The sequence below is a fragment of the Anser cygnoides genome, chromosome 3 (genome assembly GCF_040182565.1).
Source record: "Anser cygnoides isolate HZ-2024a breed goose chromosome 3, Taihu_goose_T2T_genome, whole genome shotgun sequence".
NCBI lineage: Eukaryota > Metazoa > Chordata > Aves > Anseriformes > Anatidae > Anser > Anser cygnoides.
In genome coordinates, this window is record NC_089875.1 from 41,745,268 (window position 1) to 41,758,352 (window position 13,085).

General features: G+C 39.6%; 1 protein-coding gene across 8 annotated transcripts in view; it reads right to left on the reverse strand.

Annotated features, from left to right (window-relative positions):
* MTR (5-methyltetrahydrofolate-homocysteine methyltransferase) overlaps positions 1–13,085 on the reverse strand; it is a 75,187-nt gene that overhangs the window by 48,973 nt on the left and 13,129 nt on the right. For 7 of the 8 annotated variants that reach the window (XM_048047926.2, XM_066993996.1, XM_066993994.1 and 4 more), the window contains exons 9-19: positions 10,789–10,889; positions 10,386–10,447; positions 9,530–9,597; positions 8,383–8,459; positions 7,190–7,302; positions 5,995–6,135; positions 5,150–5,335; positions 4,405–4,584; positions 3,293–3,409; positions 3,036–3,176; positions 16–105 (exon numbers count right to left, since the gene is read on the reverse strand). In XM_048047926.2, coding sequence (XP_047903883.1) covers positions 16–105; positions 3,036–3,176; positions 3,293–3,409; positions 4,405–4,584; positions 5,150–5,335; positions 5,995–6,135; positions 7,190–7,302; positions 8,383–8,459; positions 9,530–9,597; positions 10,386–10,447; positions 10,789–10,889 — 1,276 coding nt within the window. Of the gene's footprint in view, positions 1–15; positions 106–3,035; positions 3,177–3,292; positions 3,410–4,404; positions 4,585–5,149; positions 5,336–5,994; positions 6,136–7,189; positions 7,303–8,382; positions 8,460–9,041; positions 9,181–9,529; positions 9,598–10,385; positions 10,448–10,788; positions 10,890–13,085 lie in introns of those variants that run through there. The other variant, XM_048047928.2, reaches the window with a different exon arrangement.

Below are 13,085 nucleotides of genomic sequence, written 5' to 3' on the forward strand. Positions count from 1 at the left end.
TCTGCACAGATTCACCTTTATGAGAGCATATTCCAGCCTTTCCTCCACGGAGCTTTTCCGCCATTCATCAGTATGTACCACTTTCCTTCCTCCTTGGGCATGATTCTGAAAAGAAAAAGATAACCATATGAGCTTGCCAGCACAAGAATTACAACTATGGACTTTACTTTTAGAAAAATGAAGAGAATTAAGTACTGATCCACAAAATTTTAGATTATTCTAAAGGTTTTTGAGGTGTATTTTTTATATATATACATGCAAATCACATTGCAAACACGTGATGTACTGTAGACACTTTGTAGGTCTGTATCACAGAGAGTATTTATTTCAGTGAAGACATAAACAAGAAAAAAAAAGAGGGAGCAGTTCTAATAATTTTCACACTCTTAAAAAAATGATGAAATGACTAATCCTCAGGGTTTTACTTCTGGGAACATAATTTAAATTGCTTTCTGGCCCACACACTACACTCCATTTTAAAATTCTAATTAATTTGGCACTAATTCAGTTACTGCTGGAGTAGGTTATATTATTCCTTATCACAGATGTTTTCAATCAGAAGGCCTATGGAACTACTGTTTGCCTTGCACATAGACAGGCTCAAACCCTCTCACATACTCTCTTTGCCTGATACTCCCCATCTCCCTTCTCCTTTGCTACGAATGCAAAGGCCAAAAGGCCTTCACAATGCAAGAAAGCTCACAAGCATCCAACCTAGGAAGGCTCACGGAAAAATACACTATCAATTACTTCAACCACCACACTTCAGGCAAGTCATTTCTTTTTGTCCCTCAGTTACGCCACATAATCTGATGCCTTTCAGTCCCAATGAACCTCCTATACTTATGAGTACTCACCTGTACTTTTTAAAGATAAAGCCATGAGAAAAAAAGTCATGGAAACTAGATCTCACTCAGTAGAACAGAAATCTGAACAAGTCTTCAATTATACAAATGTTAGCTAACTTCACAGCTTCTCATTACCAAACCTAATTCCACTCATAGGTCCAGTTTGTAAAAAGACAATAAAAGGAAGAATGTGTTGACCACAGAGATGCTAGAGTCTATATCCTTAGGTGCATTAAAAAGCCAACTGAACACATCCGTGAGCAACCTACTCTTTCTGACTCTGCGCTAAGCAGGGGCATTGAACTAAAAGGTCTCCAGAGGCCCCTTCTCACTTCAGCGCTTCTGTGATTCTGTGAAAAGGTATGAAGTGCTCCTGAACCTCTGGCCACAGTCTTCAGGAAGGGAACCATTCCAAACTGAAAAGAACCCATGGAACTGTAAGGCGGGCAATGCAGAGACCAGACCACAGTGGCAAACACTATATGCAGACCATTACAAACGGGATGATGATATTGCATGCCAAGGATGAGAAAAAAAAAAAAAAGTCTTTAGAAGTACAACTACCACTGCCATAAATGGGACGATGTTTGCAGATATACACTTCATGGAAAATGTCTTTTAATCTCGAACTTCAGACAAAAATTCATCTCCTAAATTCATAAGGATTAAGTTCTTCACTCTCCCAAAATACCTAGCATTCAAGCAACTGGCAAGGTATGTTACTATCGCCTGAAGGAACAAGGAGGGCACTCTAATAGAGGTGCAATACTTGAAATGGGACTGCACATTGTATGTTCTTTGTGCAGAATAAAATAAAAACAACATATGAACTTACTGACTAATGAGTGCACTTTTGTACTAAAAGAAAGCCTTTAGACAGAAGAACTTAGAGCCATTCAGTTTCACTAAATCAGAGGAAATTCTGAATAAATATTTTGAAATATGCCTCCTTATGGAATAATACGCCTCATTAGCTATAAGTGACCACCTATTTGGCCACTCACATTTCTCTAGAGCTGAGATGAAACCCAGCCAGGATGCTTACCTCCAGTAAAACCCTGAAAGTTGCAGGTTTTGCTAGGATTTTAACTTTTAATAGAGCTTTTAAAAGTGTTCTGAATCAAGAGAGTCTCTTTTGAAAAGATTCCAATATTTGGAATATTAACAATGGCTGGCTTCCTAAACTTCTAGACCTAGGAGTTGATTCACATCTCTAATTTCATGCTCCATTTAGATTCACATTCTGCTTTCTGTGGAAACACTGCTTAAGCATTCCCTTTCTTCTAATTCCCTTTCTCTTGTAGTTCCTCTCCACGTAACCCTGACTATCCTAAAACTCTTACACAGACAAGATCTCTCACAGGTGAATTACGAGCACCACACAAAATAGCCTAAGCACAAAGGATAGGGAGAATCTTCTTGCACTGGTTTTCAACACGCTGCCATTGTTCCTAAATCTCAGGCACCACCATAGTACAAATTACAAACCAGAAATATAGAAATAATACTACCACGAAATACAGAAGAAGTGGACACTTACACACTTAAACCTAAGAATCCATCTCTCACTCAGAGATTTTTGCTGCAGGTTCAATTCAGAACAGGATTTTGCCAGTCATCTTATGTCTGATAATCTGGAAACCTTCAGGTGTGTAACCTGTGTCTTTTACCACCACCACAACAGGATTTCAAAAACATTTGACAGCAGATCCCCACTCTGACATGAATTAGGTAAACTGGAAGCCAGGAACTTCACCTTTTACATATACTCCAAGCAAGCCATCACCACTAGAGAGAGGGGTTTCCTCTTTGCCTCCCACAGCACACTTGCCTATTATGCTTCATCTCCAGGATTTGATTTGGTTGTTTGGTTGGCCTATTCCCATTTTGTTTCTTTGTTTTTACTTCTGTTAAGAGAACCCCTATGCAACTTTTTCTCCTGAATCATCAGAAGAACTCTGTTCCAGGATCTTTTGGGGCAGCTGCAAAATTGGACGGGCTCAGTCCATTAGAGATCACATTTTATTCTGTATTAATAACTAACCACTTGTAGTATCATTAGTAACTTCCAACGTTTAGATTGACACACATGCATTTTATAGGCTGTTCCTCTCTATCATCAACATGGAGGTGTTAAAGCCCAGGTGCTAAGCTAACAACTCTCCAACGCTTAAAATTTGAAGTTACCTGAGCATAATGTAAAAGTTTCTCTGTCGCATCAGGATCTTTGTTCCAGATTAGATTCTCACATAGCTGTAGCAACTCCTTGTGGATATCATCATATACTGGCAGATTCCCGGCATTCACAATTCCCATGTCCATGCCATACTGGAAAAAAACAAAACACAAAAACAACCACTATACAGAACCCCCTAACCAGGACTGTCAGATACAGCACTCCATCGGCCAAGCACAAACGTACAGAGGCCAAACATGTGTCATACCTTAATTGCATGGTAAAGGAACACTCCATGCATTGCTTCCCGAATGGCATCCATTCCTCGAAAGGAGAAAGACAGATTGGAAAGACCTCCGCTTATCTTAGCTCCTGGCAGTGTTTCCTGTGAGAATTGTACACAAATTTTAGAAAAGGGCTTTCCAAAAAGAGAACTTAAGCAAAGCATTCAGTCCATAAAGCAGCTGGCCCTGAGCAGCGATGAACTGGCTATGCACCCCTTCTCCCCTCCTTGTTCCACATCCTTCTAATTATTCAAATTCATGAAAAACAATCCAAAATTCTGTAGAAAAAGCTACAAATACAAGGAACAATGCATCCTAGCTGTATGTAAACAACTACTATGGTTCCCACGGTCATTGGCGCTGTTCTAAACGCATAGGTCCCCCCCTAGCAGGATTCCAGATGTTCCCCCTGCAGATTCATTGTGGGCCTTCCATCCCCCAAACATGCTTCTCCTCTGGATACAGGAGCAACCAACCTACTCGCCTGCTCCCATGACTCAGGAGCAGGCAGTAGCTAGGCTGCTAACCTCAAGGGTGCATATTCCCATCCTAAAGTCCTGTGGTGACAAGATATCCTGTGCGGATGTTCAAGCCCCAGACTGCTACTGACAGAGTATCTCCAGATCAATTAAGTTGCCTTGTGAAATGCAACAGTATAGCTTACTTCGCTGTATTCAGGTGATGCCCTTCATTGCTGTTCCTCCTTACAAGTATTTTAGCTAAATAAAAGGTCAGGTTATAGCACAAACCCATCCACAGTAACGGAAATTATATTAATTTAAAAGGACAGCTTTCACAAGCCTTCAAAGAGGTCCTTTTGGCCATAACACTGAATGTGACTGTTACCTCATTTAATTAATATAGTATATTTACATTAGAGTTAGCAGGTTGAAAAATATTTATAGAACTACTCAAAGTTCTACTGGAAACACAGCAATACTGGGAAATGTCTGCACTTCAGAGGAAAAGTCACCTTGATAATTTAAAATGCCTGTTATTTTACTGCAGTGCTTTGTTGGTGGTGGTAGTCTTTGTTTACTTTCCTTTTAAATAATCCCAATAAAATAATTGGAGTTAAAGTAAACTTACAACTCACTTTTATGACTTTAGTAGCATTGATAAAATTCATAGCATATAGGTTATGTTCTTCCATTCCAGTCCCTATGGTCAAAATATTAGGGTCAAATATTATATCATTTGGATTGAAGCACACTTTTTCCACAAGTAGGTGGTAAGCTCTGGAACATATTGCAATCTTGGTTTCTGTTTCTGTTGCCTGGTGAAGAAAAAGAATTCTGACGTGAAAGTTACACAAAAAATAAAGCCCCCAGAAATTATTTACAATTCCACCAAATCGAGACTGAGGAATCCCAGTCTGAACGTCATGAATGATGAAAAAGATCATACGCAATAATTTTGTATTAAAAACACCATTTCCACCACACATGTATTTGGAGTTTCGATTCAACTCTAAAAATAATTTTATTCCTCAACAATCCACCATCCTATGCAAAGTTTTAATATGCATTTTTTGAAAGAACTAAATGAATTCACAGAGGTTCCACTTGCATGCAAAACTCAGTTTCTGGACTAAAAATATTTTTTATCAAGGAGGAAATAGTTCAACATGTCTGAATAGCAAGAGGGATACTCCTGTGCTAGCAGAGCTATACTTGGAGCAGAACTCGAATTCCTCAAACATGAGAGCAGCATAAGAAATGCTTACATATCAGGGTCAAAACTATTGCTAAGACTATATATAGACCTCTTTAAATCACCTGTGCCAATGAAACAAAGCATTACACTCTAGAAGAAAATGACCTCCTTTAACAAACACTCACCTGACCCACTTCATCAAAAGCCATGACAACCACAGCTGCTCCATACAACTTAATTTTCCTTGCTTTCTCCAGAAAGTCTTCTTCACCTTCCTTCAGACTGATGCTGTTTACAATGCATTTTCCTTGGCAACACTTCAAACCTGCTTCAATCACTGAAAAATTTGAGGAATCGATGCATAACGGCACCTGTAAGGAACAGAGAAGTGAGCAAAGGGATACATACAAGTTATGAGTTAAGCATTCCACATGTTGCTTGGCCATTTGGACATAAAAATGCAAACAACATTTAGCATTATTTATGAATAAAAAGCTTTCAGATGTTTTTCTGTAGATTCACTTTGCTTTAAACTCAAAACCCAGAGCAAATTTAACTCAAAAGCTCTTATGGCAATTCCATTACATATCATAGAGACCTCTGTTTCTCCCCGTACTATCTTGGATTTCTGGATAAGATGTTCACTTTCAGAGAACACACTCTGCAGAACCATCTTTTAAAACCAGCCTATATCAATAGCAATTCTAAGTTTTGTGGAAAGCAATACGGTTATACGCTGCCAATATATAGATATGGCTCATAACTGCTGCAAAAGGAACCTATACTCAGTTTTTCTAACCAATGAAAAAGAATAACAAATTTAGCTGAAATCAGATACAAACTGTTAAAATCTCTGTTCCCTCCAGCGGCCTTCTCTACCACAATACGTTTTCCCCATTAGGTAACATCTACATCTGCTTGTTAAGCATCTGAACTGGTTACTAAATAAATCAATATCAAAATTTCTGAAAGGCAGTTTCCAACTCAATAAAGTGTTCCTTTTTGTGCTTTGGAAGGACTCAGTTACAACCTTTGCAATATCAGGTTCTGAAGAGATCAAGTTACAAAATCTGGTCATTGCGGCAGGACCATCCAGCATCCCATCATCCATATTGATGTCGAGAATCTGGGCCCCCATCTCAACTTGCATTTTGGCTACACTCAGGGCTTCCTAAAGAACATATTCAAAACCAAAATAAAAAAAAAATCAGTCAGCAGAAAACAGCCTAGTCATTCTCACATAACATTACACCTCTCCAAAATAACTCTGTAACCCTACAAACCAACAAAATAAACATTTGAAAGTTCAAAGGACAGTCCTTAAAAGAATAAAGAAATGGTTCGTGATGTATGGCAATGAACAAAAGTTATTAATACAGCACAAATGATAATTATTTTATTCACAAAAATATGACTCCATAGACCAAGAATGACACTGATTTTAGACAGCTGGTCATACACATAAAAAAAAGAGCTAAGATTTGCACAGTAACAAGGACTTGTGATTGCCATCATTACAGGAAAACAGTCTCTGTGATGGTATGAAATAAGGGTCTGGCGTCACAAGCTATGTGCTTTTATAACACAGAGTACTTTATTTTTGGAAGTTGTTTGGCATTTTTTCCAGCTGCAGAATAATCACCAAGTACTAAGAAACTAAAGCTTTCCCTCCAGACCAAGTGATTATTTAACACCCATATCTGCTCCCTTTCTCTTTTTTGTCACTCTGTTGACTGGCAAGACAAAAAAAAAAAAAAGGTTTTAGTTGCTCATGGTTGCAAACAACCTGCCTGGCCTTTAAAGCTTTCTTTATTTAATAAGTCTATATAGGTCTTGCCTCGTGACCTGCAAGTGCTTAAGAGTCAGACTTCCTACCAAACAAAGGCTTTAATTTTGACTGCATCAACAGCAGAGCATGCTTTAGGACAGAATCTCAGGTAACTGAGAATCTCCTAGATACAGCACAGATTAGGACAATTTCTAAACCACTATCCATTGTGTAACTTAATTTAAAATAAAAAGTCCTATTTCCTGTGACACCTATCAAAAAAGCCCTTGTGAACCTATTATTGCACATTTATTAGGAGCTGGGAGAAAATAAGTTCTCCTTTTCTTACTCTTGTAGAATAGTGCTTTTTGCTAGCAAAACAAACTACTAATAACACAATGAAACGGAGCAATGAAAAAATAGCATTATCTGTTAAGGTTACTGTTAAAAGGCATACTTCGTAGTTGCCTGCCATGATGAGTTTAGCAAACTTCCGTGATCCTGCAACATTACAGCGTTCACCAATATTAACGAAGTTGGTATATGGCCCAATCCTGAATGGCTCCAGACCTTAAAAAGATTTTTTTGAACATTTTTGTAAAAACCGAAAACAGAATAAAGCACTTTTAAAGTTGTGAAATAGAAGTCTCTATTACTTTATTACTCTACTTTAAGAATAGTGATTCTTCAGCACACCAGGTCACTTGAGTAAGTAGCAATGAGATGTAATGAAACAACTTCCAACACGTGCCAAATGTTTTTATGCTTCCTCAGTAAGGGTCAATAATTTACCCAACTGGCAAAACATAACAACTAAATTTGTCCAATTAAAATGACACGAAGCTACAGTTCTCTACACATCTATGTGCAAGCGCAGACATACCTTCTTCTCAATTTCCAACTATGTTATCTCATGACTACCACCACCAGAGAAAGAGCCCACTGACCTGACTGACGAACAAAGCATACCTAAGTTCTGAGAGACCAGCCAAGCAGGACCCTCAGGCAGCAGGCACCTCAGAGGCAAATGAACCTTATAGCGGAACAGAGTGGGCTACGGCAAGAAATTATGAGTCAACCATGATTTAAACAGTTTATGCTAAACTGACTTGAGATACGAAATACCAGCCCAAAAAGAAGGCGCGGTTTTACTTGTAGACTTAAAGGAAAGCCTGACTTAGTAACATACAGATCCAGACTTAGCTAAAACAAAAGATGGTCTAGATCTAGATGTGTTGCTGGAACACTATCCCAGTACAACTGTATCCACATCTGAGGTAACACAGGGCAGCTGTCTCACAGCAGGTGAACAACGATCTCTTCCCAGCTCTGCCATCAACTGCAGTGAAATTACCTGATCCCTGTGCTTAACTCTCCCTCACTGCAAAGTAAAGATACTCAACCACTACAAAGTATTTAAGATCTGTTGAGTAAAATATGCCAGTTCAGTTATATTACACAAGATGTAATAAAGTGTTCCACTAATCCTTCAGCCAAATAAGATTTTGATAAACTTACACATTAATAAGCTTGCTGGATTCAGGTAGAACCAGGAAGTCATAACACCATTCTGATCAGCAGAAAACATTAAATAAGTTTATAGAAGAAGGCTGCATGAGGTATAAAGCTCAACCTGTTACACTGTTTTACCTGACAGCAGCATATATCCTTGAGAGAGAGAAGGTGGAACACGAGGCTTACATGATCTCACAGCTTCAGCAATCTTCCTGTTACAGAAAGAGCAAAGTGAAGAGGAAAGTTTTTGATCAAAATTAAATTACTCCAAACAAGATTCAAACATAATATACTAGACATATACCTACATAACCAATTTAGCCCCAGAGCAGACAAGACTAGTTAGTATTTTGTGTGGCCAAAACCAAAAACATATTCCTAGAAGATTGTAGCCACTCGCAGGGAACATACACAAATGAAGATTTATCAAATAGAGAATGCAAGATACTATGTCAATGGGATACTTGATGGATATGAGTACCAGTCCTCAACCACACTGACTTACCATATTCCTAATTACCAAGCTGTGCAATTGCTGTTTGCTGCAAAAGAAAAAAACAAAGAGCAAGCATTGCTCTTTGCTGAGATGCTCTTCTCAGATGCTGGAATGATTCATGATGTTCGTGAGCTATTATCTTTCTCTTTGTTCCACTCTTCCACTCAGGAGTGACACATACTGTCCTCTCCACATACTCACATACCACCTCTCCCCAGTTTGTATCACAATGAAAATAAACCATAAGGGCCCCTTCTCCTTTAAGCCTAGGTAAAAAAAGGAAAGTTTTTCCACTGACCTACTTCTACTGAGAAAGTTGCAAAACACTCCTTCAGGCCAGGACTAACAACAGCTGTATAGTGCTCCCAGATCTCTTGCTTAGACATTCCCCGAATGCACCTCCATACTTCTCTTTCTTCTACCATCAAAGGAAACTTTAAGTTTTACCTTGTTGCTAAGATTGCCAGAAAGGGGAAAAATGCACAGAGTAAGGAAGCAGAGATGGCAAGTCTACTCTATCCAATGGTAAATAGGGAGGAATAATTCTGAAACAAACAATTTTGACATTAAAGCAGCATAGGTATAATCCTCGTTTGAACCATGCCTCTACTTCAAGACACAAACAACCGTGAAAGCCAGGTTATTTCTACTCCATATACTGCTGCTATTTTTGTTCAAGTGATCCATCTTTTCAGAAAACTTTAAGATAAGCCATGGAATATTGCTCCACAGAAGCAGCATGTCAATTACTTTCCAGTGCACCCTAAGTTGTAGCTCATTAGGTACCTGATATGTGCTGGTGTAGTACCACAACAACCTCCAACTATGTTGACCAAACCATCCAGTGCAAAACTCTGTAAAAGGGAAGGAAATAAAATATTTCTTTTTTTTTTCAATAAAGACATCTGATATATATATTCTCTGTATGCTTAGCAATTCAGGGCATCACAAGAAAAATAGTTTAAGAAGCAAGTATTATTTCTTCTCTTTTATTTCTTTTTCTTTGTTTTGAGATGTGGATACCTACCTAAGGCTGATCAGCAATTCCAACACCTTATTTCAGGAAACTACATTTGAAACTGGCCTATTTTATACTGAAGCCCTAAATGAAAACCTGGATGAGTATCAAAGACCAGTCGTACTGTAGTATAAAAGGGAATTACCATCCAGCAGACACTGTGTTCTTGCTGATACACCAGCCACACAGTTTTGTCTTGCACAGATCAAGTAGCACTTGGAAGAACACCTTGCACTGGAACACCACCAGCTTCAGCCATTCTACACAAACAACTCTAAAATTCCAAGTTCATAAAAACTGCTCAGTTGTTTTATTTTTTTTTTTGAACTATTTCCAAATGGGAAAGTAACGATGTAGGAGTGCAAATGAGTAATATCCACAGATCAAGCGTAGGAAAGCTACCTAAGTGTAGGACACCAAAGTTATTAAGGTTTTCAGAGTTTCTTAAGTAGTTTTTCCTAACCTGGTATCTCAAAAGCACTATCATTAAGCAAAATATCTAAAAACAATCCAAATGACATATAGAGCCATCTCAGAAAAAGAAACAGTACTGTAACAAATACAAGCAAAGAGTTCCTGTCTACAAGTGTGTCATGTAACACATTCACAAGAAATATTTCATACCTTTATATGCTTGGCAGTCACTTCTGGAGTTTCATCATAACCACCAAAAGTATTGGGAAGACCTTGAAAAATAATTTTCCTTGTATTATGATTTGTTAAAGCCCACAGGAAGAGTTAAATTACACGAAAGTCACATTTAAAGTAGCTACATTTGGATGAGGACTACAATGCCTCATCACCTTTGCAATCATTACTCAGTACATTATTAATTACGCAAGAGAGCATTCCAGGTTCACTGTCACAGAACAACAGTCACTTTCAGCAGTTTATAAAACTCTTAATCTCATGTTCATGGTAGCAATAACCACCTTTTCAAGGTGGTTCAGCTCTTATTTCTGATGAGATGGAATGGTTAGTATATTTCTTCTGCCCATAAGCACAGGAATACGCACAGACAACACACCTGCATTAGGGTAACAGATGACGTAGGCTTCTGTACATTTTCCAATTGTTTCAATGAATGGTCGCATTTCAACTGCTCCTAAAGCACAATTTAAGCCGATACTGTAAAATAATTTTTTTAAGTTATTTTCAGATTAAAAACATCAAACAAAATGACACAAAAAAACAGAAGAATCTTAGTGGTAGATCAATTAACTCCCACAGTTATCCGTAATGCAACCAGCCTGATCTCCCTTTTCTTTAATCACCATCAACTGAGCAAACCTGTGCAAAAGGATAACCCTCAGGCAGAAAAGTGCAAGGGGGACTGGACTGAATTGAACTGGGAGCAGAAAATCAAAATTTTGGTTCAAAATCCATAAGAAAATTCTGAAAAGCATTCTGAAAGCAACTGCAGCAACAACATAACTATTTTCTACGTGCAAAAGAGAACACATGCAATGAGAATGACAGACTAAAAAGGAGCCTTGTTCCACAGGCAGAAGAAAGAAAAATGTTAGAAGAGCAAGGATTGCTTCAAGCCACTAACTCACAATTTTCATTAAAAATTATACATGTCAACCTTGGAAGACACGGAATGCATTTCTCAAGACACCAAAAAGCATCACTAAGTTTGGGCAACTGATTTTGCTCAACATATCATCTCACATAGTTCTTTTCGGTGGTGCCCAGCAGAAGGATGAGAAACAAGGGGCACAAACAGAAGCACAGGAAGTTCCATCTGAATATGAGAGGGCACTTCTTTGCTGTGAGGGTGACAGAGCACTGGCAAAGGTTGCCCGGACAGGTTGTGGAGTCTCCTCCTTTGGAAATATTCAAAACCCGCCTGGATGCCATCCTGTGCAACGTGCACTGCTTGACCCTGCTTGGCAGGGGGCGTTGGACTAGATGATCTTCAGAGGTCCCTTCCAACCTTGGTCATTCTGTGATTAGTGACCTAGACAGTACTACAACGGAAGTCTTTCTGCATGAATAAACCTCTTACAATTTTACCACTATACAAATTACAATCATGATTTCTTTCATTCAGCCACAGATAAAAAAATGTAACTTCTACTTGAAATGTCTACATTGATATTAAAAATGAAAATTTCTCTTCCAGAAAGCATGTAGGAGATCTTTCACATGTGCCTCCTGATATCTCTGCACCAATCTAAAAAACATCTTATGAGCACTGCAAAACTGAAAAGGTGTTCACAGTGCTGCTGGAAGATGTTTAAAAAAAAAAAAAAAAAAAAGCCCAGAAAGAGGAATAGACATATTTCCCAACTAAGTGAGCCAAAGGCTGCCTCAGTGGTAGCTCAGTGTACACATGCCCACTCAGTTTTCCAGAGGTCAAAGCAATAAAGCCCTGCACAGGACTGGGAACACAAAATCATTTTGACTTTTTCTGCCTCCAAGGAGCAGGCGGGGCTTGATAACTTCACAGGTAATAGCAGTAAATATTTGCAGCCCGATTATCAGAGAATCATAGAATATCCCGAGTTGGAAGGGACCCTTAAGGATCATCAAGTCCAACTCCTGGCACCGCACAGGTCTGCCCAAAAGTTTAGACCATGTGACTAAGTGCACAGTCCAAAGGCTTCTTAAACTCAGACAGGCTTGGTGCAGTGACTACTTCCCTGGGGAGCCTGTTCCAGTGTGCAACCACCCTCTCGGTGAAGAACCTCTTCCTGATGTCCAGCCTAAACTTCCCCTGCCTCAGCTTAACACCATTCCCACGGGTCCTATCACTGGTGATTAAGGAGAATAGGTCACCTGCCTCTCCACTCCCCCTCATGACGAAGTTGTAGACTGTGATGAGGTCCCCCGTCAGCCTCCTCTTCTCCAGGCTGAACAGGCCCAGTGACCTCAGCCGCTCCTCATATGTCTTCCCTTCTGGGCCCTTCACCATCTTCGTCGCCCTCCTCTGGACACTCTCCAACAGTTTTACATCCTTTTTGTACTGTGGAGCCCAGAACTGCACACAGTACTCGAGGTGAGGCCGCACCAGCACAGAGTAGAGCAGGACAATCACTTCCCTCGACCGACTAGCAACGCCGTGCTTGATGCATCCCAGGGTACGGTTGGCCCTCCTGGCTGCCAGGGCACACTGCTGGCTCATATGCAACTTGCTGTCAACTACAACCAGATCCCTCGCTGCGAGGCTGCTCTCCAGCGTCTCGTCGCCCAGTCTGTACGTATAGCCAGGGTTGCCCCGTCCCAGGTGCAGGACCCGGCACTTGCTTTTGTTAAACTTCATGTGGTTGGTGATCGCCCAGCTCTCCAATCTGTCCAGATCTCTCTGCAAGGCCTTTC